Source organism: Urocampus carinirostris, chromosome 16, assembly GCF_059441175.1.
Source record: "Urocampus carinirostris isolate Australia breed hairy pipefish chromosome 16, RoL_Ucar_1.0, whole genome shotgun sequence".
NCBI classification, from domain to species: Eukaryota; Metazoa; Chordata; class Actinopteri; order Syngnathiformes; family Syngnathidae; genus Urocampus; species Urocampus carinirostris.
Genome location: NC_142364.1, coordinates 1,518,492 through 1,544,939, shown reverse-complemented (window position 1 = coordinate 1,544,939; position 26,448 = coordinate 1,518,492). Strand labels below are relative to the sequence as shown.

The window sequence follows — 26,448 nt, the reverse complement described above, 5'->3', positions numbered from 1 at the left end:
TGGGACTTACTGCCAGCCACTCAAACCCTCGAAATAGAATTTTTAAAAAAGATGTCATAATAATCCAAAATGAAGATGGCGAGTGCTTGACTTCCGGTCATAGCAACCAATCGGGAAGGAGAAATTTCCGGTTGGAGTAGCCAATCAGAGGCTTCCACATGCGGACACCGAACACCGCAATCGACTCACGCGAAGGCTGCGACGGACAAATGCAAATGATAGCGAAGAGGACATTTGCTATTCCTAGCGGACGTTTAAATAAGGCCACGGCGTCAACTTCCCTCGCGTTTACAAAATTAATAGTGAGCGGGTGATATGAATTATATCATTTGCGGTTTTCACGGGAGAGCGAGCGAAGCGAGACCGGCGAAATCAAGACGGAGCTGAATTGTTAGCTTTAGCATTAGCGGCTAACTCTCCGTTAGCATCTTCCATTTTAAACGGACTTTTTTTTTTCTCTTTTTTTTTTTTTAGTTTCGCTGTTGTCAACCCAGCGACTAAAAGAGTGCCGTTCGGCGTTTTATTTATCGCTAAAAGCGTTCGAAGGGAGGAATTGTTGAGGCGAAGCGGTTTACCGACCCTCTCCGGGTGTCCGTTCAGCATGGACAACGCGCACACCAAGACGGTGGAAGAAGTTTACGGCTTTTTTAACGTCAACGAGAGCACCGGGCTGAGTACGGAGCAAATCAAGAAACAACGGGAGCGTTACGGGCCCAACGGTAAGGACCTTGGAAACGTTATATGCCTTGTAACGGGCTGCTGAGGTGACGTGGGACGGTGTGACGTCATTTAAGACGAGTGGAGTGACGTCACGTCGCTGCGAAAAACACGCGTTTACTTCTCAAAACAATTCTTATCAGAGATGCTTTTTCTTACTGATAAAAAGGGCTACTAGTTGTATATGGAGTTCATAAATAGCAACTCGTGTTGCTACGGTATCCTTACTTTATTACCGTGTTAGATTCAATCTATCAGAGTGGTTAAAATGGGTTCAGTCAACCACTATTACAAGTCAAGTCATGTTTATTTGTGACGCCCTTAATCACAAAGAGACTCAAATGGCTGCACAGATCAAAGACTATTGCAAACGACATACTATTATGACACCATCCCCTCATCTAAAACCGACATGAGGGCAAATAATACACATATTGTCAACATAAAATATAGGTTATGCATATGCTATAGAATAGAAGCTTAGATTGAAACATTTCCATTGAGGTTGCAGAACAAATCTCAAGGGGAAGAGCATTCCACAGCACCGGGGCCCGGATGGAGAACGCTCTCGAACCTGCAGATCTCTTCTTGGCTCTTGGGATCACTAATAGATCAGCGTTTTCAGAGCAAAGGCTCCGGACCGGAACATAGGGGGGAATTAAATCTGAAAGATATGAGGGAGCAAGTCCATGCATGATTTTGTATACTAGCAACAGAACTTTCAAATCACATCTTAAGCTAACAGGGAGCCAATGCAGGTGAGCTAAAATTGGGGTCATGTGATCAAGCTTTCTTGTCTTAGTTAAAAGCTTCGCTGCAGCATTTTGTACCGGCTGAAGGCTCTTGATTTTGGACTTCAGGAGACCGGAGAGTAGTGCATTACAGTCATCGAGACGGGATGAATTATAATCTCCGCATCCGACTGAGACAGCATAGGGCGAATTTTAGCAATGTTGCAAAGATAAGAAAGCTGTTCTAATTCTTCACGTGTGTTTGTGTCAAATATAACGCTTAAATATTTAATTGAGTCGCTCTGGGTCATATTACATTTGTCAAGGCATGTTCATAGGTATAGCCCTTAATAGCGAGACGTCTTAAAGCCTGTACAGACAATACACAGAAATCATCAACCTGAAATATTGGTTAATGGTATATGGACTGCATTTTATATAGTGCTTCTCAAGTCACATTGACTTACACACGATAGGGGGTCAGATATTCTTTTTAAATTGATGTTACTAAAGGACATCCTCGAAATCGATCCATAGATAGCTTTCTGGGTGACAAATTGGCTTTTCAAAGAAAATGGAACCTTGAAGTTATGGATTCCGAGTTCGATTTCTAAGTTAAATGTCGAAGAGTCACTGCGCTAATCTCTAAAATCCCTAGGTGATAACAGACAGCTTCCTGAGGTCAACATCATTCATGAGCTATCAAATAGGAGTGTGTTTTAAGCCTGGATTTAAACACTTCCACTGAAGTCGCAGATAAGAGGGCAGAGAATTCCACAGCACCCTGGCCCGAATGGAAAACCTGCAGATTTCTTTTTTACTCTTTGGACGACTGGTAGACCAGCGTAATTCAAGCAAAGGCAAACCTCGTCTATTTCGTGTTTTTCGACCATTGTGACTCACATCGTCGCAGGTGGATTTGACAAAGAAAAGAGAAACCAGAACAAATTACGGTCGAGGAGTGCATACTGAGAACGCTGGAGGAAAAGGCATGATTCCAGTAAAGTACAAACTCCAAGAGATGAACAAAGTATATGAGCGCATCAAAAAAATGAACCATCTTGCACGCGCATCGTGAAGGAGTTGACTAAGGATGCAATTATAACTTTAAGCCAGGAGATGGTGGCAGAGAGTAACAGAGTTTCATATACGTATGACCAGTAAACCATCTGAACCATTCTGAATCTCTACACACTATGCAGGGTCCTTAGGAGTGCATGGGAGTTTGCCCATCCAGTCTACATGTGTTTTGTGGACTTGGAGAAGGCATTCGACTGTGTTCCTCTGCGAGCCCTTGGAGGGGTGCTCTGGGAGTAATGGGGTATGTAATGGGGTCTCTGTACGACCAGTAGCAAAGTTTCCTCGGTATTGCTGGGAGTAAGTCAGATTGGTTTTCCGTGGCAGTTGGACTCCACCAAAGCTGCCCTTTGTCATTGATTCTGTTTATATCTTATATGGACAGAATTTCTAGGCGCTCTCTTAGTGGGGTAGGGGTCTTTCTCGGGAGCCGCAGCATTGAATCTCTGCTTTTTGCAGATGACGAGGTGCTGTTGGCTCCCTCAAGCCCTGATCATCAGCTCTCGCTGGAGCACTTCCCAGCCAGGATGAAGATGATCACATTCAATTCCGAGACCATGGTTCTCGGCTGTAAAAGGGTGGCATGCTCTTTCCGGGTTGTGGATGAGATCTTGCTCAAAGTGGAGGAGTTTAAGTATCTCGGGTTCTTATTCACATGCAAGGTTAGGATAGAACAGGAGATCGGTAGACTTATCGTTTCGGCGTCTACGGTCATACGGACCTTGACCCAGACTGTCGTGGTAATGAAGCAGCTGAGCCGAATGGCAAAGCACTTGATTTACCGGTTGACCTACGTCCCTACCCTTGCCTATGATCAGGAGCTGATGATGATGATTGATGGAACAAGATGCCAGATTTGAGCGATTTAAATGAGTTTCCTCTGCAGGGTGCCTAGACTCTCCCTTAGAGATAGGGTAAGAAGCTATGTCATCCGGGAGGGACTCGGTGTACAGGCAGTGTACAGCCGCTGCTCATCTGCATCGAGGGAAACCAACTGAGGTGGCTTGGGCGTCTGTTAAGGATGCCTCCTTGACGCCTTCCTCGGGAGGTGTTCCGGGCATATCCCACCAGCAGGAGGCCTCAGGGATGACCCAGGACTTGATGGAGAGATTACGTCTCTAGGCTGGTCTTGGAACGCCTCAGAATCCTGTCAGATGAGCTGGATGAAGTGGCTGGGGATAGGGTGTTTTAGGCTTCCCTGCTGAGGCTGCTGCCCCCTCGATCCGACCCCGGATGAGCATAACATGATGGATGGATTTTGCGTCTCTTGCATGTTTGGTCGCGGAGAAGAGGAAGTAATTCCATCTGTATTTAATGTTATGCAAATATGATAGACAATCAAGTTGAACTCGAATTGATCTAAAATATATATCAATTTAACTTCTTCTTTCATTGAAAATCCTCTTTAATTATCTCTGTTGCTATGTTTTATGACCTGATTCACATTAAGAAGTCATAGTCCAAACTCCAAGTATTGACCTCTTTTCTTTTTTTCCCTCCCGGGGTTTTCTTACGATGAGCAGAATTGCCAGCAGAGGAGGGTAAGTACTTATTAATTGCTTTTTTATTACCTGTCTGATTCAAAAAGTAATATTACATTTTCTTCAGGCAAGTCTCTCTGGGCACTGGTGGTTGAACAGTTTGAAGATTTGCTTGTCAGGATCCTTTTACTTGCTGCCTGCATATCATTTGTAAGTATTTTCTGTCATTATTGTTTTTATAAGTGCTCTCGTGAGTTAAATGGTTGAAACAATCAAGTTCAAACGCTAAATTCAGAGGATTTGTATGGTGGTAAACTAAACGATATAAATCCGTATGATTAAATGTGAGGACGTACTCTGGTCCCTCTTTGTATCTCAATTCAATAGTGAATGTCTGGCTTTAGAGACTAAACCTTGTCACAAGAACTACATTTAAGTCGCAGTCCACAAACTTTACAAACAACATAAATCTTTGTAGATTAGTGGTGAGTGCTGAAGAGTGTACGAGAAAGAACCCAGCTGACAAGTTATCTTGCTCTTAATGCAAATGAAACTGAACTCTTTCCTCTTAGCCCGAGTTGTCTTAGAGCAGAAGTGTTGACTTGAGTTTGGACTTGTGAGTTAAGGTCTGTTTTGTTGTTAATCAGTCAACAGATTCCTATATCTCTGACATGCCTTTGAGTTGAATAGCCTGTTGACACAAGGGGCACTAAAAACATAAGTGGAAAACACATACAGCACACTTGAGCATTGTTCGACCGATGCTGTACAGCAGGAATAAAAACTTTGTCATTGTTTAAGTTGTCGTCAATAAAAAACGAAGCATAGGCAGCGCAACAAGCAACTCTTAGAAATGGTTATTAACATGATCAGTTTCCAATATGACATTGGATTATTTGATTTAATAATTCCACTGGCTGTAAAATGGCATGAGTGGCCTCATCTTTATGTCTTTGCCATCAGCCTGTTAACGTATTTCCTCTGCATTTAACAAGGTTTATTTTGTTGTAGGTGCTGGCCTGGTTTGAAGAGGGTGAAGAAACCGTTACGGCTTTTGTGGAGCCCTTTGTGATTCTGCTTATTCTCATAGCCAATGCTGTTGTTGGAGTCTGGCAGGTCAATACACTAATCAACATGAAAGCGACGCTTGTTTTTATCTTGTAAATGTATGTCTCAATTTTATGTCTCTATTCTCAAAATAGGAGCGAAATGCGGAAAATGCCATCGAAGCCCTGAAAGAATATGAGCCAGAGATGGGAAAAGTTTACCGCCAGGATAGGAAGAGTGTCCAAAGGATCAAGGCCAGGGATATCGTGCCTGGTGACATTGTGGAAGTTGCAGGTAAGATTGCGTCGGGTAAACTAAAAATCTTTGCAATATTTAATTTTCTGATTTAGGACTTGGTTAAAAAGGAAATGTGCCGACACGGTTATTCCTCCTCTTTTTTTTTTACAATTATAAAATTGACTCCTAATAGATGAACTCAACTCTTGCCTGTCCATTCCTCTCCTTAAGATTCTGCTTTTCTACCACCATTTTTTCTCCGTCATAGGACTATGCCGACATCTTACTGACAGTGCCGTTTATTGCTTGTCGCTTGCTTTGTGATCCTTCCGTTCATGAAGAGAGAAAAAGTAGTCTCTTGAGGGCCTGAGTGACCCTGTGAAATTTCATGAAAGGCTGTCAGCCTACGTGCTCATTCTCCACTCCGGAAAGCATCATGGAACAAAACAAAAAATAGATAAATTGCACTTGGGGGGTCCAAGCAGCAGGCTTGTGTAGGAGGGGCCATGCAAAGTGTGCCTTCTCAAATTGCATTTGTATGCTTGTGTTTCTTTTTGTTTTGACAGTCGAGCGGGAGATGTTATTGGTTTTCACAATTTTTCCTGACTGCCGGGAGCAGATTTCCTATTTGTAGTATTCAGAGCTAATCTAATCATGACACAAATGCAGATTTATTGTCCTGAAAGATGCAGGGCCTCATTCGTGGTTCACTGTGCTTATCAGGGATGACCTTGAAAGTGTTTTGAAGGTAGGAAGTTTGTGTTGAAGCTCTCCTGACAACGGCCAATTTCCAGTATAGTAACGGACCGTATTTGGTAGTTCTGATGGTAATATCTTGTTTAGTTTTCTACTAGATAGTAAGCATTGCCATTTCACAATATCCCCATTAATGCAGATTAATTCATAAATTAAAAAAGATGAACTCATCCTACCATCACTGCTCATGCAAATGTGGACATTCAAAAAGTATTCCCGCCCTTTCTCAACTCATCGGAATAGTTTTCCCATTTTTGGATGTGTGTTTTGCCGGACTCTGAATCTAATACTTGTTACATCCTCCCTCCTCCGGTTGACTCTTGGGCACTTGAGGCTCAAGGGTTTACATGTCTGTCTACACTGTAGACAGTAACTGTTACCCTAATATTCCAATTTTATATAGCCCCCTACCTAATACTTTATAGTACTGTACACTCAGCCCTTAATAAATCTCTTAATTGTGTCAACGCACATTTTTTGTGTTTGCTGTCAGCAGAGGTTATTTGTTAGTATCTTTATTTTAGGCCCTTTGTATGGATGAACACTTTCTTAGTTGGTGTATGTTTACACTTGGGTTTACGGGGGATATCTAAAGTGTACTGTTGCAAAAAGAATGTGTGATGGGAGACATTTTAAGACCGTTTTCTTCCATGTGTGTCATAGATTCCGTAGAATCTCCCTGAATGTTTTCAACTAATGCAGACCTGTTATTCTAGATCAGTGTAAATGAACCACCACTTCCTCTGCTGATTTCAGATTGATGCATGTTTTGTCCAACCGCACAATAATAATTGGGCTAAAAAAATTGTCTAGATTGCATGTTCGGTATTCATGGAATGCCGCTAATGAATGTTCTATTTGGGTATTTTTTCCGTAGTTGGTGATAAAGTACCCGCGGACATCAGGTTGACATCCATCAAGTCAACCACGTTGAGAGTTGATCAGTCAATTCTAACAGGTAAAACAAATAAACACTCATGTTTCTTGTTGACCTCACATTCTCGTATACTAGCTAGTTCCTGTCGTCCTCTCTATTTTGAGCGAAAAACTGCAGGGGAGGAAAAAAAGATCTGCCTTCCCTTGATTCACAGACCCCATAACTATCCTGTAGTCATGGCTACGCAGTCATTACGAAACATTCAAACCTGAAAGATGCGATTGAAAGGAGGTGAAACTGAAAAAGCAACAGGATAATTTGGTCTGAAATGGAAAATACTTGAAGTGGCGTATAAAGACGGACGCTCCACGAGAGAGTTTAATGTGAATGGGAGCCATATATCTTGTCTTTCCCAACTGCCTTAATTGGTTGTAAACTCCACTGGGTATTTTTAGTGATTCTAGCTATTTTCTTATGCTCCTCTTTTCCCCATTCAAGGCAACATAGCCTTCAAACGTCTGTCGTACCGTATCAGAACATGTTGATTAAGCACAGTTCAGCGACATCAGCCTGCCTCCAAGTTATTCCGTATCACCTCTCAAAGGCTTAGACAGCTGGAAAGACTTCCACACACTGCAGCTGTGCCAACGTGTCAACAAAAATTCACATTTCATGCATGTGGCAGTTTATTTTTATTTCTCTTTGTAGGAGAGTCCGTGTCCGTTATCAAGCACACCGACCCAGTGCCAGACCCTCGGGCGGTCAACCAAGACAAGAAGAACATGCTGTTTTCTGTATGTGACAACAGAGTAGGATGCACCATTGAAGTGCCTGCTGGAATAACAATGTTTTCTCTCAGGGCACCAACATTGCAGCTGGAAAGGCAGTCGGTGTGGTGGTGGCGACGGGTGGAAACACAGAGATCGGTAAAATCCGTGACGAGATGGCCGCCACGGAGCAAGAGCGAACGCCGCTGCAGCAAAAGCTGGATGAATTTGGGCAGCAGTTGTCTAAAGTAATGCATACATATAGATTTTATTTTAAGTGACTTATATGACCATGACATTTGTGATGGCTTTTATTTTCCAGGTTATTTCATTAATCTGCATCGCTGTATGGATCATTAACATTGGACACTTCAACGACCCTGTCCACGGAGGCTCATGGATCCGCGGGGCTGTTTACTACTTCAAAATTGCCGTGGCTCTGGCAGTGGCAGCAATCCCTGAAGGTAAGCCATGCAGGTTTTGCATGATGGAAGTCCTTATGACCCGAGTGCCTTTTGTGAATCAAACCTCTCCCCGTTTAGGTTTGCCAGCCGTCATCACCACTTGCCTGGCTTTGGGCACACGACGCATGGCCAAGAAAAACGCTATCGTTCGCAGTTTGCCCTCGGTGGAAACTCTCGGATGCACGTCCGTTATCTGCTCTGACAAGACTGGCACACTGACGACAAATCAGATGTCCGTATGCAGGGTAAGAGGAGCAAACGGATGTGGAGCAGACGTATCTAGGTTAGATGGGTGTTTATTTAGTGGTTTATTTTCAATGTTTTGGCAAATCAAATAAGTGATTCATTTATTGCAAATCTGAGGTGAAGAAATATTTTCAGAATTCTCAATGATCAGTCAGGGATGTACTCATACTAGTCCACAGAAATGTTAGGGTTGAGAGCTGCCATCTGCTGGATACTGCTCGTCAGTCACATAATTCTCTATTAAGCCTCAAATGTGATTAAATAATTGTATTTTTCTGTTCATAAGACATTTTTCTTTTTTTATGTTTGTTTTGCAGATGTTTATTGTTGACCAGTCTGATGGTAAACATTGCTCCTTGAAGGAATTTACTGTGACCGGCTCTACGTATGCCCCAGAAGGAGAAGTGTGAGTGTCTTCCTGCAGATCATTGAAAAGTCTTTTTTTGGCATTAAATTCATTATTCTAATAGTAAGGCCCTATTTGGCATTAAAGTTTCTCAAATCCAACTTCCGAAAGTTTTAGAAATGTTTACACAGATTTAGTAATATTTATCGATTGTCCACGTCCATGGAGTAAAGTATTTTTTCAAGCGAGTGTATTTAGGACGCTACACTCAAAATTCGTCATGAATATAGCAGTGTTGTTTTTCCAAAAAGTTTTTCGCCGTACCAAAAGGTAATTTATCATACTTTATGTTTTAAATGCTTGATGAATGTAGCAGAAGACTTCTTTGGAATTACGAGTTATCTGCCCGTTTTGACTCAGGATTCATGAAGTACTGTAAACATCTTTCATATTGTTTTTTTGTTTTTTTTTGTATCTTTTTTTTTTTTTCTCGACCCGGTCTTAAATTTGATTTCAACAGGAATTAAAAAGTTTTAAGTCCTGAAGTGAACTTAACTTAAGCTGTAGGAACCCTGCATTTGTGTTTTTAATATAACCAAAGCTGCATTTAAGTTTGAGATTTAACCCCCAACCCCTGAAAACTAAGGTTGGGATGGAACTGTTTCCCAACTCAAACAATGGTCATATTCAATTAGATATTTAATAATTGCAAGAATGTGTTTATTGATTTTCAGAAGTGTTTAAAATTGATTTTATATCTGATTAAATTAGGTACCACGATGGCAGACAAGTCAAATGTTCCAAATATGATTCATTGGTGGAGCTTGCCACCATCTGCGCACTCTGCAACGATTCCTCGTTGGACTATAACGAGGTGGGGTCCGCTTGTGGAATGTATGAAGTCCCTCGCTGGCGTGATGGACACTCTGGTTGGAATCTGTTTTTTTCCCCCAGGTTAAAGGTGTGTACGAAAAAGTGGGTGAGGCCACTGAGACTGCGCTCACCTGCCTGGTGGAAAAGATGAATGTGTTTGACACTGATTTGAAAGGCCTTTCCAAGATCGAGAGAGCCAACGCATGCAACTCTGTATGTAACAATTATTCCAAAATATTGAAGCGTTATGCAAGAGTCTAACTTGAAATGACTGTTTTGAAACATACAGGTAATTAGCCAACTGATGAAGAAGGAGTTTACATTAGAGTTTTCCAGAGACAGGAAGTCCATGTCTGTGTATTGCACCCCCAACAAAGCTCGCTCATCTGCAGGCAGGATGTTTGTCAAGGTAAGTTTGAAACGTACAACGGTTTTTCATACGATTGACCCCCCAGTATACGACATTAGTCCATTCCGATGTACGGATCGCAAAGTGAAATTGCCGAATAGCGGGGATAGAAACTTACAGTAACTAATGCGTTCCGAAGCCCTGGTACCCCAGATAAATTAAAAATCTTTCGTGAGTGTCATGCCTGTAGATTCCCTTGCTTTAATCGCCTCCTTATTTTCAGTAATAATCCCGATCGTCCATTAGTTACAGCCCTGTGCCTCCTTTTTTGTAGATCAACGCAAGCTTTGTTTCTTTGGTTAGCATGATTTTGGTTCCCTTATCACTGCTAGTCTTAAAGCTCATAGCTAAACAAAAGTTTGTTATACGAGATAAGTGACATTGTACGGTGGGGAAAAGTCATGACGAAGGGCTGATGAAACATCTTATTCTACATCGTAGAGTGAAAATGCCATAAGGCAGGAACACTTTAGGTCGGGGTCCTTCGTATTATACTGTAACTGCCAACCATAATGATTCAAATCCAAATTATTTGATAAAGCACTTTTCAGGCAATGAATTGACAATGTGCTGTATAAAACATTCAGTGTACAATAAGGAAATAAAATACCCTCCTTTTTCCCCAGCCAACAGCCTGAAACCCCAAATATACAGACACACAATTGGTGTCTTATAAGCTCAAATGACCCTTGATATTGTACGTGTTCTCTGACCAGGGTGCCCCCGAGGGAGTGATAGACAGGTGCTCGCACGTCCGAATCGGTGGCGCCAAAGTGCCCATGACTCCCGGCATCAAGGACAAATTGATGTCAGTGATCAGGGAATACGGGACCGGCCGTGACACCTTGCGCTGCCTCGCTCTGGCCACGCGAGATAACCCTTTGAACAAGGAAGACTTGGTATTGGAAGACTGCACTCGCTTTATTGACTATGAAGTGAGTGAAAATGTTTTTTAACATCAATGTATTGACACTTTCGGATACCCGTGTTGACGATGTTTTGTCTTGATCACGTCAGACTGATCTGACCTTCGTAGGCTGTGTGGGCATGCTGGATCCTCCCCGGGCAGAGGTGGCGGCTTCCATTAGACTCTGTCGTCTCGCGGGCATTAGAGTAATCATGATCACTGGAGACAACAAAGGTAATTCGCCGTATTTTCCGGACTTAAGCCACGCTTAAAACTCCTATATTGGCCTGAAAATTGAAAGTGAGCTTTATATACCGCAGAATACGGCGGATAAGATTGGAAATGCAAACAGTATTTGTATGCATTACCTTACAAGGTTTTACGGTAATACCGTAATCGAGCAATGATTGATAAAATCGATAAACATCTCAGACCTAAATTCCAAAACAATGTAAAAGGAATCGAACCCGAGTAGTTGTGGAAAGAGTGCTGACACATCAACACTAGACCGCCCGTGGTACAGATGACATACGACGCTATTTTTCCTCACGGTACCACAACACTGATTTGCATATTGCATTCTTATAGTTTAAACACTCCACATCTTAACTGTGCTTTAATATTCTCTTAAGTTTAGTATGTATGCGTATGTAAAAAAGCTTGTGTACTATTTTGTTGAAAGACTTTTCTCCATTCGCTAACATTGGTGAAGTTTTGCATAGTGCATTTCGATTTTAAACTGTTGATTCCAGTTGCATACATTGTTATGCAATTTGAGTTAGCGGCACATTTTAATGCATTGCATAGATATTAATGCTCTGTGTTGATATGTACCCAAACACAAGGAAGCTCTTACTATAATCTCAATTTAATGCGCCTTATAGTCCGGTGGTGCTCTTTGTGTATGAAAAATATATGACTAGAGACTATTTTGGGGGTGTGCCTTTTGTTACTTCACAATATATATGTCCAAAAAAAGAAGTTGATCTTTCTGCGATGTAAACCATTTGATCGTTTTGGTCATGACAGGTACGGCAGTTGCAATCTGCAGACGCATCGGTATCTTCGGAGAGGACGATGACGTGGCCAGCATGGCGTTCACGGGCCGAGAGTTTGACGATCTTAGCCCTTCGGCGCAACGAGACGCGGTGGTCAAGGCTCGCTGCTTTGCACGCGTGGAGCCGTCGCACAAGTCCAAGATTGTGGAATATCTGCAGTCCTATGATGAGATCACAGCTATGGTGAGGTCTAAAGATCATATGATTTTTTTTTTTTTTTTGTGGGTCTCACGTTGTTGATGTTCCCATTCAGACCGGCGATGGTGTGAATGACGCCCCCGCTCTCAAGAAAGCCGAGATCGGTATCGCCATGGGGTCCGGAACGGCGGTTGCCAAGACGGCCTCTGAAATGGTGCTGGCCGACGACAACTTTTCCACTATTGTGGCTGCTGTGGAGGAAGGCCGCGCCATTTATAACAACATGAAGCAGTTCATCAGATATCTCATCTCTTCTAATGTAGGAGAAGTTGTCTGGTAAGTGTGTGCACACAATTTTTGACTTACTCTGCATGAAAACAATTGTCTTTAAGGACATTTTCTCTTTTTTTGATAGCATCTTCCTGACGGCAGCCCTCGGTTTCCCTGAAGCGCTCATTCCTGTCCAGCTCCTTTGGGTCAACCTTGTGACTGACGGTCTACCAGCCACGGCTTTGGGCTTCAACCCTCCGGACTTGGACATCATGAACAAGCCTCCGCGTAACGCTCGTGAACCCCTCATTTCAGGGTGGCTTTTCTTCCGCTACCTCGCCATTGGATGTAAGTCCACAATTATCCCTTCTGAGGGGCGATCGCAAGGTGGTTGTATGGCGGGGAAAGAAACCTATGGTAATTGGTAAATATGTTCTGAACCCCAGGTCAAAACATTAAAATTGTTTATAAATATTATGCATTCATAAAAAATTGTATCGTAAAATATACATAAATATAATATGCATGTATGGCAGGTGTATCCAAACATTAAGAAAGCGGGCTGAATCTGGTAAGCTCAAATGTGTGAGGGCCGACCATTCAGCCTGGCATTCTTTGAACAATCTTCAATACATCCCCCATCAAATGTGCTGTTTTCCCCATGCATCATCAGGCTATGTGGGTGCCGCCACGGTGGGCGCCGCGGCCTGGTGGTTTGTTGCAGCAGCAGACGGACCGAGGATTACATTTTACCAGCTGGTATGCAATCCCATCAATCTGCCTTTTCACTCGCAACATTTTCAAATTTGTAATTGTTGTCATTTTCTGTGCTATCAGAGTCACTTCCTCCAGTGTGGTCCAGACAATCAAGAATTCCTCAATGTAGACTGTAAAATCTTTGAGTCTCCTTACCCGATGACGATGGCCTTGTCGGTGCTGGTCACGATTGAAATGTGCAATGCTCTCAATAGGTTGGTCCAAAAACATCTACAAAACAGCTTCCCTCCTCCCCCACGTGTTATATCATTGAAAATTTTGTTGTGTGGCTTTGTTTTTCAGCGTTTCTGAGAATCAGTCCCTGCTGCGAATGCCTCCCTGGGAAAACGTGTGGCTGCTGGGAGCAATCTGTCTTTCAATGTCCCTCCACTTCCTCATCCTCTATGTAGAGCCTCTTCCGGTAAGGGATTCTTTTCCTGCTATCGAATATCGATGTCAGCTAGTGATGTGCTTATGAAGGGGTCCGGAGGCATCCTCTGCCGCCTTTTTACATTTTAAATGTGAACTGGTGAAAATTTGAAGCCAAATCACAAAGCTAGAGCTACGATGAACGATTGCCCTTGTAAACTATTGAATCAAAAATACACAAGTTGTGAAAGGTACAGCAAACGGGTCACACCCACAAAGCATGGTAAACGAAGCAGGAGTTGAATGCAAAAAAAATCGATATATTATAACTAGGGTTTTTCTAATGCCGATGCTCTACTACTTTAAAGAATTGTATCGGTGAGTAAACAAACTAAATCAGCAATTAGAGTTTGAAATTTGAATGTACGTGATTCTCATATCAGAGATTTTTTAAGTTACAGTATTAAGTATAATTACCACTGCTTTTGCGGTTGCAGCTATGACAGTATGACGTTTCTTCTTCAGTGGTTTAGAGGAGGTTATTATAACGCGCAATTTATGGGCTACAGTTAAGGCCTCAAATTCTGCTCCAAGCTTCTTTTTTTTTCTAAATGTTTGGAAAGGTAGCGCCACACTCTTAAGCTGGCAGTGTGAAGAGGTGCTAGGCGGTTCTTCTGGGTGAAAATGTTTTCTCCCCGTCGCTGAGAGTTGAAAAATGTTTAACTTGGAGAAAAGCGCTTAACAATGTCCTTCATACTTACCCGTTCACACACACACACACACGAAGTCAGCCATGCAAGCCGCCGCCTGCATATCGGAGGCAGTAGGGGTTCAATGTCTCGCCCACGGACATTGTGACATTTTATCCGGATGGGTTCGAACCTGCTACCTCTCGGTCTCAAGACGAGCACTCTACCTTCTGAACGACTGCCCATTTTACCAAGCTATCGGATCAGACGGGATGGGTTAAACACTGCAACAACCAAACGGGAGGGGCCGACTGACAGATTATTTATGACTTATTGAAAACACAAATGCACAATGTGGTGTTTGTGCCCATTTATATCATTAGAAAAGTTATTTTGATCAATCGGGAATTAATACGTTTATAAAAGTAGTATTTTTTAACAATGCAAGTTGATGACAGCCTGGCGGGACCAATGAAAATGAAAAACACTGCCATCTTTTGACTTTGAATGCTACGCGCCACTCACATTTATCTTGCTCTCATCCCGCCAGATGATATTCCAGATCACCCCCCTGAATTTGACCCAGTGGCTGGTGGTGCTCAAGATCTCTCTGCCGGTCATTTTACTGGACGAGCTGCTGAAATTTGCAGCCAGGAACTACCTCGAGCCGGGTAAAGAGCCGGAGAAGTCGGCCAGCTCGGATGGCTGCTGCCTGGCCGCGTGCATGGAGGGCATCTCCTGGCCCTTCGTGGCCCTCTCCCTCCCCCTGGTCCTCTGGATCTACAGCACCGACACTAACATGGCCGACATGTTCTGGAGCTGACTGACTTGAGCACAACCTCAACTCTTTTTCCATCACAAGCGTCACTCCCTACCACCCATCCCCCCCTGCCCACTTCCCGCTCTACCCACCTCCACGTGCGTAGCTTGTGTGTGCCGTTTGTAGAGTTAGCGTGTGTGTGTGAGAAACAATAATTTCACATAGAGAAGTCGCATCATATTTCATAAGGACGATTGAGTTTTTTTCCCCTATTTTAAAATTGCCGTATTTTTTCGCAGTCTAAGGCGCACCGCCCAAAAAGCAGGGTTTTCAGATCATTATTTTTGTTGATTCATAATGCGTACCGGGCTATAAGCACATGGAATCAAAACTACTGTAAGGGCTGTTGTTGTACAAAACGTACAGAACGTGCCGTAATTATTTGTGCATTGAACGGTCAGAATACATCACTGATCACAATTTCATAACATTGGATTCGACTGGAATCGAACCCAGATTCTGTCGTCGAGTGCGTCGGATCCTATACACTAGACTACTAGGTATGCAGACGTCACATGCAAAGGCATTACAAATTGTCGATGTTGGGCCGGGTTGAGAGAAGGCAGTCCGATGTTAAACCAGTTGCAAAGTCTTTACGAAGCGCACAAGATTCTGAAGAAGATGGCGGCAAGGGCATGGTGGGAAGTCATTCGATCGTTTTGAACTGAATAGAGAGAAAGGCATCGTGGGAAGTAAATTGGTCTTACTGAAATATCTGAGTTAACGCATGGCCGCACGTGTTCAAAATGTTTCATGTGCAATGCTTAGTTTTAGCTGAGAAAATGTTCCACTGGTTTAAATACGAAATTAGGGGTGCGCGTCATACAAGAAGGAGTGTGCTTTACACATGATGAATAACAGTACATAATTCACATTCTCTCTAACACATCTGGCACCGTGACTAAAAACAGTGATAATGAGATAAAACCTAATGCCTTTTTCATTTGTCGTCCGTATCCCTCGTCGTCAAGCGGATAGGATCCGGCACTTGCCCTGCCCGGGGTCCGGGTTCGACCCCTGTTGCACTCAATGTTATGCGATTGTGAACGAGCATCCAGGTCCCTAGACGCCTGGTGGTTAAATTTAGTTCGATCCTCTTGCTACCGCTCTTATGCAGTTGCAGTCAGTGAAAACGTACATAGAGTGATCAATCATTGCACAGATATAGTGAAGCATTCCAAATTTTGTCCACATATAAGACGCACCGCATTATAACACACAAATCTCTGGCCAGTTTGGGGTTTTTAGATGCGCCGCATTGTCGGGAAAATACGGTAATGCTCATGCCTTTTTAAGCTGTACCCTTTGGTGTCATCGATCCGGCGTCGCCGCGGCAACTATTATTTAGTCCTTCCTTACGGAACGAAATTTGTGCAACTGTACAGAGATTGAACACTATTTTATGCAACTGTTTTCTTTTATGGCTTTGTAAATTTGTCGGACCAGCGTGGCTTAGATCGCCTTGATGTTTTTTTTTTCCTTTTGTTAACCATTGTGTCTTCAAGCGTTGAGGTTTTTTCAGAGAACAGGCGACGTGCGGCAGACAGAAAGCAGGGGAAAGGTTTGGGGGTGAATGTCGGAATGTGCGGCGTGGAAAAAAAAAAGCAAAGATTTCGGAAAAACTAAACTGCATGTTGACCGAGCATGAACTGTATGTGGTTTCTCGTTTTTTGTGCGCCCCTTTTACTCAAGACTAAAAATGAATCGACTGCTATGATTTGAAAGAAGTCCTTTTTTTCTGCACTGGGAAGATCACGGCTACCTCATTTGTGATAGGTCTTTATTTTTGAAGTAGCTTCCCCTCCAGTCTAGCTCAGCTGTCGTTTGCCTGTGCAGAATTTGGAATCTTCCCTCTGACTGTTTTTTTTTTTAAGGAAAGATTGGTGTGATGTTTTTTTTTTCTCTGACATCCGTTTTCTTTAGAGGCCAAGTATAGTTTGAGATCATGTGCATTTGATAGTTGATTCAAAGGATAAAAAGAAAAGACGAGGATGAGTCGGTTATTTCAATTGTTTTTTATTTTAACGAAAAAAATACATCCATGGACCCTTTGAATCAGTGTGTGTTTTTTTATTGAAGCAGGGTTCGCACAGGTGCTTGAGATCCTTGAAAAATTAATGTTTTCAAGGATGGAAAAGTGCTTAAATTTTGGGTGAAGTGCTTCAAATTGTTATCTGTCACAAGTCTGCCCGAAAATGACACAGACAATGCTCTCTGCTGGCTTCGTTTTCTCATTTCATTTATCTTTCCTTCGTGATTAACGGAAGCTGGCATTAGTTTATACGGTATTGTTCTATGAAACGTCAACGCCCCCTACAGGCCACGCCCAAGAACTTCCAGCAACTGAATATGTAAAAAATATATTGGCCATTTATTTACTCAAGATTTTAAAAATTATGTCTCCATAAATGTACACGCAAGAATAGATATCACGTATGTAAATAGCAGATATAATTGTGGCCATTCACATGAGAATTCTTTTAATGGTATTTAAAAACTTGAGGTGCTTGAATTCGGCCATGAAAAATGTGTGCAAAGTAAACACTCAATCATGAATGCACGGCGTTTTGATTTGAACTGCAAATATTGACCGTGTTTGGCGTGAACATTTGCATCGGTGAAATGAAAAGTTTGCATTGGAAGCATGCCAGTGTGTAGCACTTGACGACATTGCTGTGCTTTTTCTTCAATGCTGTCCTCTGGCGGCCGACCAAAGAGTGAGTATTTTGATTTTCCATACCCCAAAAGTCTGTAAACAAAATATCAACATCTGCTTTCATTGTGAATGTCACCTGCGTGCCACACCCATCCACTCCCCCCGACCTTCATTTCACCTTTAAAATGTTGCTATATTATCTGACGTTTTTTATATTTTCTCCCCTTTTAGGTTGGCTGTCTTAAAATGTTTCATCCTGCTCTTCACCACGTATGTAAGCTGAAAGAAAACACTTGTTTTAGGCTATAACCCAAATCATGTTATATGAATTGCCACAACGAGAACGTTTGTCGAGTATGAATCAAGCACGACCTGTTATGTTAATCTCAGCTGAGTGCGGCCATTTTGCTACATGCTATTCACCTGTTTAGTTCCATGTGACAACCAATCAGAGAGCTGCTGGAGAAAAGAGTGAATCCTGATGGGTCCTTAACCCTAGTGTGTGTTATTTAGCGACTTCTAGGGGTGTCTAAATGCTTGATAATTCAAATAAAATACGATTGATTCAAACATAAGCAAAAACACATAAACGTGATTTTTAAAAAGAAATAGTCACAGTTAAAGAAATCTAATTGCAACGTACGCGGTGGGCGATACCAGGAATTATGGTATCAATCCGATACAAGTATCCTGTTGGACAAGTAGTCTTGTGAATTTCCCTGCGGGGATGAATAAAGTATCTACCCATCCATCCATTATCTGCACCCCTTATCCTCAGTAGGGTCGCGGGGGTGCCGGAGTCCATCCCAGCAATCATCGCCCAGTGGGCAGGGGACACCCTGAACTGCTTGCCAGCCAGTCGCAGGGCACACAGGGACAGACAACTCGCTCGCTCATTCACACCTAGGGACAATTTGGACCGGCCAATTCACCTGAAATACATGTTTTTGGAATGTGGGAGGAAACCGGAGTGCCCGGAGGAAACCCACGCAGGCACGGGGAGAACATGCAAACTCCGCACAGGAAGGTTGGTAGCTGGATTTGAACTCATGACCTCAAAACTGTGCCGCACACGCGCTAACCACCGCGAGGCGTGCTCCCCCCGATACAAGTAAATGCACCCTAATACAACCCATCCGATACTGATACTTTTTGCTTGGAAATGTCACGATCATTCAAGAATTGAACCCTCCCCCTGGAGTTAGTTTATACAGCACACAAATTTTAGGCACTTAAAATGTTTTATTTCTTTATTAAGGGTACATTGAGTCATATTTGACCACTAAATGGCACTGTATTGTTTAATGCGGAGGAAAAGCAGTCCCAAATGAGCACAATGGGGCAGCAAGATGGCAGGCAAACGTGGCGGCAACTACTAGGCATGGAATTGGTGATTCTGTAAAAAAATTAATTGCCTAGTATACAAATAAATATTGTTTACACTGTCCCTTTAAATGACGACATTGCAATTTTTAACAGTAAAACAAAAACCAACCAAAAGCATAGTAGTTAACGATTCCAACGAGACAATATACATTCCATTGCACAGTATTTAGAAAATCATAGTCACTAGTACAAATAGTCAATGGTCTCTCATTGGCTCTGTTGCCATAGTGCTGAGGGATTTACAGGTTTTTGTTCAGGAACAGCAGCATGTTCCTATTTTTCGTTGCTGGTCCTTCACCAGCTCAGTAGCCTAGATGGTAGTGTGCCCGCTTTGAGACTGGGAGGTCGCTGGTTCGCGCCTCGGCCGAGACATACCTAATTGGTATAATGGCGGCGCCCTCTGGCTGCGGCTGCATCGACTCGCTACAACGGGTCAGGTGTATCGACATTTCGTTCTGTGTACATTGTTACAAAGAATGACAATACAAAGGAAATGATTATTATTAATTATTATGCTGCAGGTAGAGCTTTTATCACGTGTTGATGTAAATTTGTGATATTGCCACAGTAGACCCTCAACACTCAAGGTTCACCTAGCGTTATCTTTTTCTGTCGTTGAAAAAAAAAGTCCACGCTGCAATGCCGAAAAGACCCGTCCCTCTTTTCTGCCTGGCAGGCACGATGCAGCAGCAGGCCAGGTAGAAAGAGGTGCTAAAAGTGTCCCTGTCGGTCACACCTCGGCTAGTCAGCGAGGGAGCTAGGCAAGAGAGAAGACTATACTATCCACATATCGAAGTAGCGCTTTGAGGGAAGTATAGATGGTAGTATCCTTTCCAATGGGCACACTATTATTACGATCATTTTGGGTGGGTGGCAAATGGCAAAATGGCTGCCCTTTGGGATGGATTATAGGGTTTTTTGTGCTTGTATGGATCTGCAAACAATATTAGACAGTTACAAGGATGTTTTTTGATATATGTATATATATCTTTTTTGTTTTAAATAATTTTGTGGTGCAGAGTCGCAGAAAAGAGACCAAAAACACGACGTAAACACTTGAATTCCACATACCGGCACGGAGATATTAATTTTGTGGTCAAAGAGGCTCCAAGAATTGCCCTAAAATTGTCCTTCCCTCTCGCATGAAGTTCCCTCCTCCCGTTCTGTGTACAGACCTCATGCATGCCTTGCAGCTGTACGTAGGCTTTACGCTTTGTAATGATAGACTATAATGTATAAATGACATTTCGATTTAAGATGCTTCTATTGTGGACTCCTTCGGGAAATCCCTTTTCTTTTATCCCCCCTTCGACATACTGGATTTAGGAAAGTCCATTTTGTGTTGTGATTTCTCATAAGGACATCTCTGCAATACAACATTTTATTTTTGAATATCCTCTTTAGCCGCGTAGGGTCCTGTATGTTTAACGTCTGCTGGGTAACTGTGATCTAATAAGTGCGTCCCCTGCAAAAAGACCCTCGCTTTTCAGATCTAGCCCTAGGAATAATTATACAGTAAGGATTGTAGATGCATTTCGGAGGTTGTGTTTTCATTTCGAGGAAAATAAAAATCCTATTTCAACTTTGGTCTGTATTTCTTTTTAAGATATCGGTACGCACGGCGGTCGCCCAAGGGTGGGCAAACGAAAGCCCGTGGGCCACAGACCGCTCATAATACATCTGTCATCCGGCCTACCAAATTTAAAAGATGGAAACACGATATGCAGGGCTTGAGAACGCCTGATCTCGGAAAACTAAGCGGGGTCGGAGGTGTTCGTACTCAAATGGGAGACCGCCTGGGAATACCAGGTGCTTTCAATGGGTCAAGTGGCGGACACTGCTGCGACAGCACTGACTGTACCCCCCCCCTGTTACAAATGCTGAAAATGAAATTCCCTTTTTGTCGCACTCTGCAATTTCTGTGCCTGTGCGGTCTAGCGAAATCTTGCTTTTGATTTGGATTCATTAATACCGGTGATGCAACAGCACCGACTGGTGGTGGTTCGCGGGATATTTTCACTGAAAGAAATGTGCCTTGGCTTAAAAAATGGTAAAAAAATATATAATGCAATAGACATGTTTTTATGGCCATACCACCCTGAGACTGCCCGATTATTGTGACTTTCTGGGAAACTTAATTTCTAACTGGTATAATATATTGACATGATGACTGACTTTAAATACATGATGAATTTTTCTTAAACTCTCTAATGTCAAGTCAAATTTATTTATGATGCCCTTAATCACAAAAATGTCCCAAAGGACTGCACAGGATTACAATGACCTGATCTTAAAGCAACATGCGGGGAAGGAACAACTCAAAACCTCAGCGTTAGGAAAAAGAGAAATCTTGAGAAGGGACCTCACAAGTGGTATCCCCCTTTCAGGATGACCAGGGTGAATTACAATTAGCATTACTATACATAAGCGTAGTAAACACTAAGTAACATATTGAAAATTTGTCTGGAAAGTGCATGACAGCAGCGACACCCCCAGCCTGTAAACTTGTCCAGAAAGCCTATGACGGCCACGACGCAGCTTTCCATCTCTGCCGGCTGGTCCATGCGGGCGTTCACATGCTTCAGGTCAAAATGTTTTAAAATTTAAATTAGCTTATTTTTTTTATAAATCATTCAGTTTCCTTATCTAAGGCGGTTAACTGAGCCCCATATTGAATAATTACAACTTGAAAACGGTATAATATTGTTATAACACGATTTTCTTCTGAATGCTTGATATGCACTGGCTGCCCTTTGCGCCAATCGGGAATAAAAGGCAGTTTTTAGCTTGAGACATTTCTGTGAGTGTATTCCTTTTGGTGTTTGGATCCCTGACGTAAGTCTTAGGGGCCGCATTTCCTGTGGTGTGCCTTGGGTAAGTACATCCCTCTCCAGGCCAACAAATGTCTCGACCCCGGAGTCCTTTCCCGTGGTAGGCCAATGCGCCAACCACCGCTATCAAATCCAAATCTGCACAAAATAACGCAAAATGATTTTGTCCATGGGTGTAACCGGTCCGTTTTGGGGGGTACTCGAACACCCCCAAAAGTTATAGCCTTTTGAAAACTATTTCTCTTAAAGGACCGGATAGGCTAGAATATGATGAACACACTAGATTTTATTTTTAAAGGAAAACAAGGAAAAGATTTCACCGCCATCATGGTTGAGTTCATTTCATTCTCAGCACCGGATTGTACATCTGCAGTAGTATTTTTGAAGTGCTTTCTATCGTAGATTTGGATGAAGTATTTCATCCATGAAATGACTGGCGGAAACCCACGCAAGCACGGGGAGAACATGCAAACTCCACACAGGAGGTTCGATCTCATCACCTCAGAACTGTGCCGCACACGCGCTAACCACTGCACCGCCGCGCTGCCCTGGGGTATTTCTACAGATGTATTTTTGTAGTTTGTCAGTAGTAGTCTTAGTAGAATTTCCTGAATGCTATTTCTGTAGTATTTTTATGGTTCTACTGTTCTTTTATGTTGTAGTTTTTATACAATAGTAATTTTGTACTATTCCATAGTATATAGTTTTTAGAATTTTGGAGCATTTTTGGTCGTTTTAAGCTCAGTGGGTGGTGCAATATTTGCGCCATCCTGATGAAGGGCCAAATCAAGAAATGGGACTTGACTCGAAATATTTATGTAGTAGTATATTTGTTTTACAGTGTAACCGGAGTGGTATTTTTGTAGTATTTTCATACGAGTATATTCGTAGTATTTTTTTAACATTACTGTACTTTTATTTTTGTAGTACTTCTGTTGTAATATTTATGTAGTATTATTTTTTTATAATCGTGTAATTGTCGTATTTTGTTGTATTTCTATAGTAATTTTTTAATCAGAATGAAGACAACATATGTTAGTCCCTATTTTTAAGTACTAAATATGATAGTTTTGTTATTTTGTAGTAATTTAGTTGCAGACACAAAAGGGGACAATAGGGTACTGATATTAGTGTAGCTGTATTTTGTAGTATTTTCGTTGTAATATTTCTGTAGTAGTAATTTTGCATTAGTGTAAGTAGTATTAAATGTATAGTATATCTTAATCATAATGAAGATAACATCATATGTTAAACCTTGTTTTTAAACACTAAATATGTCACTTTGTTGTATTTTTATCACAGACATGTTATTTTCGATTGTTCTCGATTGTTCTCAGCTCAGGGATGCTGCTGGAAATGTGAATTTCCCTTCGGGGATGAACAAAGTATCTATCTATCTATCTATCTAAAGAGACCACGGGGACATAGTTGGCACAAAAATATTTTATTACTAGTACTATATTTACTATATTATATCCAGGGTTAGGTAGAGTTACTTTAACTGGATTACTTTCAATTACATTGGGAAACTAAATATGAATAAAATGATGACTCACAACACGTGGTAATCTTTCTCTCCTGGCTTTGATCTCCGGCAAAAGTAACATAAAATGCGACGGAAACAAAATGAAAATCAATCCAAACAGCTTGCCAACATCATTTTTGCAGTTACTCCCTAAGCCTGCACAAAATGGAGTCATTTGATTCACATTTAGTTTCTTTTGTCTTTTATTAGCATATTTGCTCTTGGAGTAATCCTAAAGTCATTGAAAGTAATCCAATTAAAGTAACCCTACCCAACCCTGATTATATCTTGCTTTTTTATACTTGAGCACTTTTGTCTGGCGGGCCGTAGTTTGCACACCCTTAACCCTAAAATCGCCCCCGCTTTCCTTCATACGTCATCGCTTTTTGGAGTAAACGCCAACTGTAATTGCAAGGTTTATCCAACAGAGGGCGTCTTTGAGCTGAACAGAGGCGGGGAAGAGGGATTCTTTGGTGTCAACTCACCAAACCTAGCTAGCCTCGTTTATGATCAACTTACGAATGGATACATCGCATGGAATGTTCGAAATAGAATTTCATTTAAAATATGTCCATTTTCTATTGAGGGGGCGGGGATTCAAATCTCAGCGCGCTGTCTCTTTAAGCAGCTGAGTGTCCCAGGCCCCGCCCACTCCCGCAGCCTCCACTCTCTCAGTCTTCACTTGTTTGCGATGGGAAAGGAGCGGAATCGGTTCCATCACGGCCCGGAAAAAAACAAGAAAAGCCGAGTCCTCGACCAGGAGGGAAGAAAATGAAGCGGCCCGCCGAACCTTCCAAGCCGACCGGGCCTTCGCTTCGGCCTTTCGGGACACTCGTTCGACGCTGAGCTCGCTCACTCGACGTCGTCCTTGTGTTCCTTTCTCCGAACGCTTCGCCGGTACAAAGGCCACCAGAAGCCCGATTCGGTTCCCAATTCGAGTCCGGGACTAGGAATCGGTGTCCAAAACGGATTTTAAGACGCTACATGAAGAAGGGGGTTCTTCCGGGGGGGTTTGTGACGTTTTCCTCCGGGGGTGAGTTGACAATGGATGCGAGGGATGTTTTGACGACTTTCTTTTGTAGAAGTGATAAATGACGGATTCGGTGTCTCGATGAGGTTTTGTCGTCCTCGCGAAGCGGTTTTCAAGCACTATTGTCATTGGTTTGTTATCGAGAAGCCCGCCGGAGATGCCGTTTAACCGCAGGTGAGCTGGCGTCGTTGAGAAGATCGTGAAAGAAAGAAAGAGAAGGACACAATATGGTAGAGCCGGTGGGATTCATCGAAGCATGGAAGGCTCAATTCCCGGAGTCGGAGCCCCCCAAGATGGAGCTGAGATCGGTGGGAGGAATCGAACACGAGCTGGAGCGATGCAAAGCGTCCATCAGGAGGTTGGAGCAGGAAGTCAACAAGGAACGTTTCCGGATGATCTACCTGCAGACGCTCCTGGCCAAGGAGAGGAAAAGCTACGACAAGCAGCGCTGGGGTTTTCGCAAAACGCCCCTCAACGAAGGGGTGGACCCCGCCGCCTCGCAGGGGGCCGAGTCCCAGCAGCCCCACATGCAGGAAACGGGCGGCGTGGGGGCGGCTTTCGCCCCCGTCTCCGAGCGCCAGCGCTACCCGCCCCGCGGCTGCAAAGCCAGAGCGCCCCCGGCCAGGAAGTCGGCCTCGCACGGCGACGGGCTGGAGTCGGCCTTCGAACCCCCCCAGCAGGCGGAGTCCGCCTCCTGCGACAACCTGGACGGGCTCTCGCCTTCCAAACAGAGGGCGGCGGCGTCGCCTCGCCGGGGGGCGCTCCCGCCCCCGGACCGGGAGCCGGACCCCAAAGACAAGCTGGGGATGGGACTCGGCGTGGCGGCCTTGAGGTCCAATTTCGAGAGGATCAAGCGGGCCAACTCCCACTCGCTGGGGGATAAAAGTCAGGAGAAGCCGCCGCCGCCGTTTTACTCCAACATGGAGTTTCACCACGACCGGGGGCTGGTCCGGGTCAACGACCGCGAGGTCTCCGACAAGATCGGCAACCTGGGGAGCCAGGCCATGCAGATGGAACGCAAGAGGTCCCTGCACTCCTTGCCAGGTACGGCCATGAACATGTGTGTGAATCGTGTAGATCCCAGGAGAAATTATTTTGGGCAGAGATAGGAGGTGGTTTGGTAGTGAGAATCAACCCGGAGTTTAAAACAATGCAATCTATCGAGAAAGCCCAAGGAAATGCCATAAAATAGTTCCTAATGTATATCTGGGGATCATCTTACCCTCGTTGTTAGCCTAGGCTAGCTGTAGAGCGGGGGTCGCCAAACTTTGTCAAACCAAGAGCTTCTTTTTGTTATCCATTGGCGCAATTTGAGATGCATTTTCAAAATAACTTTCGCTACCATTGTGTTGTTAGTATCTTTTTACTATGTTACTACCAGGACTCAGGCACCCACCTAAATTTCTTTCCTAGAAAATAACAATGATCCGGTACTGGTGAGCAATTTTCGGATCATGTCTGCAGACACCTCAGCCGTCCTTAGAGGGCACCCTGGTCCCTGCGAGTACCACGTTGGAGACTCCTAGTGCTGATCCAAGAAGAAAGTGTTTTGGGGAGGGTGTCTGGTTGTAAGATTTTGCAGAAAATAAATGGGGTGTTTAAAAAATGCGAATGATCAAGAAAGTCCAAGGCAATGCTATGAAAGTTATTAGTTGTTATCACACAAGACAGAAAACATTCCAAGATGTATCTCCGGGGATAATCTTAGCCTCGTCAGGAGAAGGCTTGCTGTAGGAAATACCTGAGCAGAGCTAAGTTTAACCTACTTTCATGCAAGAGACTTGAGGTTAAATTAAACCAATGTGATAAACATATCAATAGTTCGGTGGGTTATACAGTGTATCTTGAAAATGCTTCCATTTTAATGGATTTTCAAGGATAGTGCCCACCCACAGATTGACTCAGCCCACCCAAAGAATAGTGGATGTAGGATAAATGAAAACAAGAATAAGCTGGAAGCAAAAGTATGAAATGAAAAGGAAAAT

General features: G+C 43.1%; 2 protein-coding genes across 3 annotated transcripts in view; both read left to right on the top strand.

Annotated features, from left to right (window-relative positions):
- The first annotated feature begins 145 nt into the window (after window positions 1-145).
- Window positions 146-20,659, top strand: atp2a2b (ATPase sarcoplasmic/endoplasmic reticulum Ca2+ transporting 2b). Of its 2 annotated transcripts, XM_088319808.1 has the most exons (24): window positions 146-719; window positions 4,049-4,066; window positions 4,134-4,216; window positions 5,018-5,122; window positions 5,209-5,347; window positions 6,924-7,004; window positions 7,632-7,717; window positions 7,783-7,938; window positions 8,013-8,154; window positions 8,233-8,399; window positions 8,718-8,806; window positions 9,518-9,620; window positions 9,701-9,832; window positions 9,909-10,028; window positions 10,745-10,963; window positions 11,046-11,169; window positions 11,965-12,176; window positions 12,247-12,467; window positions 12,547-12,749; window positions 13,075-13,160; window positions 13,239-13,372; window positions 13,461-13,578; window positions 14,766-14,886; window positions 17,923-20,659. In XM_088319808.1, exons 1-24 carry the CDS (start codon window positions 602-604, stop codon window positions 17,934-17,936), a joined length of 2,991 nt encoding a protein of 996 aa, XP_088175934.1. In that variant the 5' UTR covers window positions 146-601; the 3' UTR covers window positions 17,937-20,659. The 2 variants fall into 2 exon arrangements, with proteins under 2 accessions (XP_088175934.1, XP_088175933.1); XM_088319807.1 differs by lacking the exon at window positions 17,923-20,659 and having other exon boundaries at window positions 147-719; window positions 14,766-17,090.
- A 3,462-nt stretch (window positions 20,660-24,121) lies between these two features.
- Window positions 24,122-26,448, top strand: part of bcr (BCR activator of RhoGEF and GTPase) — a 79,593-nt gene continuing 77,266 nt past the window's right edge. Inside the window, exon 1 of the mRNA XM_088355728.1 lies at window positions 24,122-25,507. Coding sequence (XP_088211854.1) covers window positions 24,691-25,507 — 817 coding nt within the window. The 5' untranslated portion in view covers window positions 24,122-24,690. The remainder of the gene's footprint in view (window positions 25,508-26,448) is intronic.

Bases quoted from the DNA above. Each gene is read 5' to 3' on its own strand.
- atp2a2b (XM_088319807.1), top strand. From the start codon at position 602: ATGGACAACGCGCACACCAAGACGGTGGAAGAAGTTTACGGCTTTTTT. The intron at 8,400-8,717 runs GTAAGAGGAGCA...TTTGTTTTGCAG, and splicing joins ATCAGATGTCCGTATGCAGG to ATGTTTATTGTTGACCAGTC. The intron at 11,170-11,964 runs GTAATTCGCCGT...TGGTCATGACAG, and splicing joins GATCACTGGAGACAACAAAG to GTACGGCAGTTGCAATCTGC.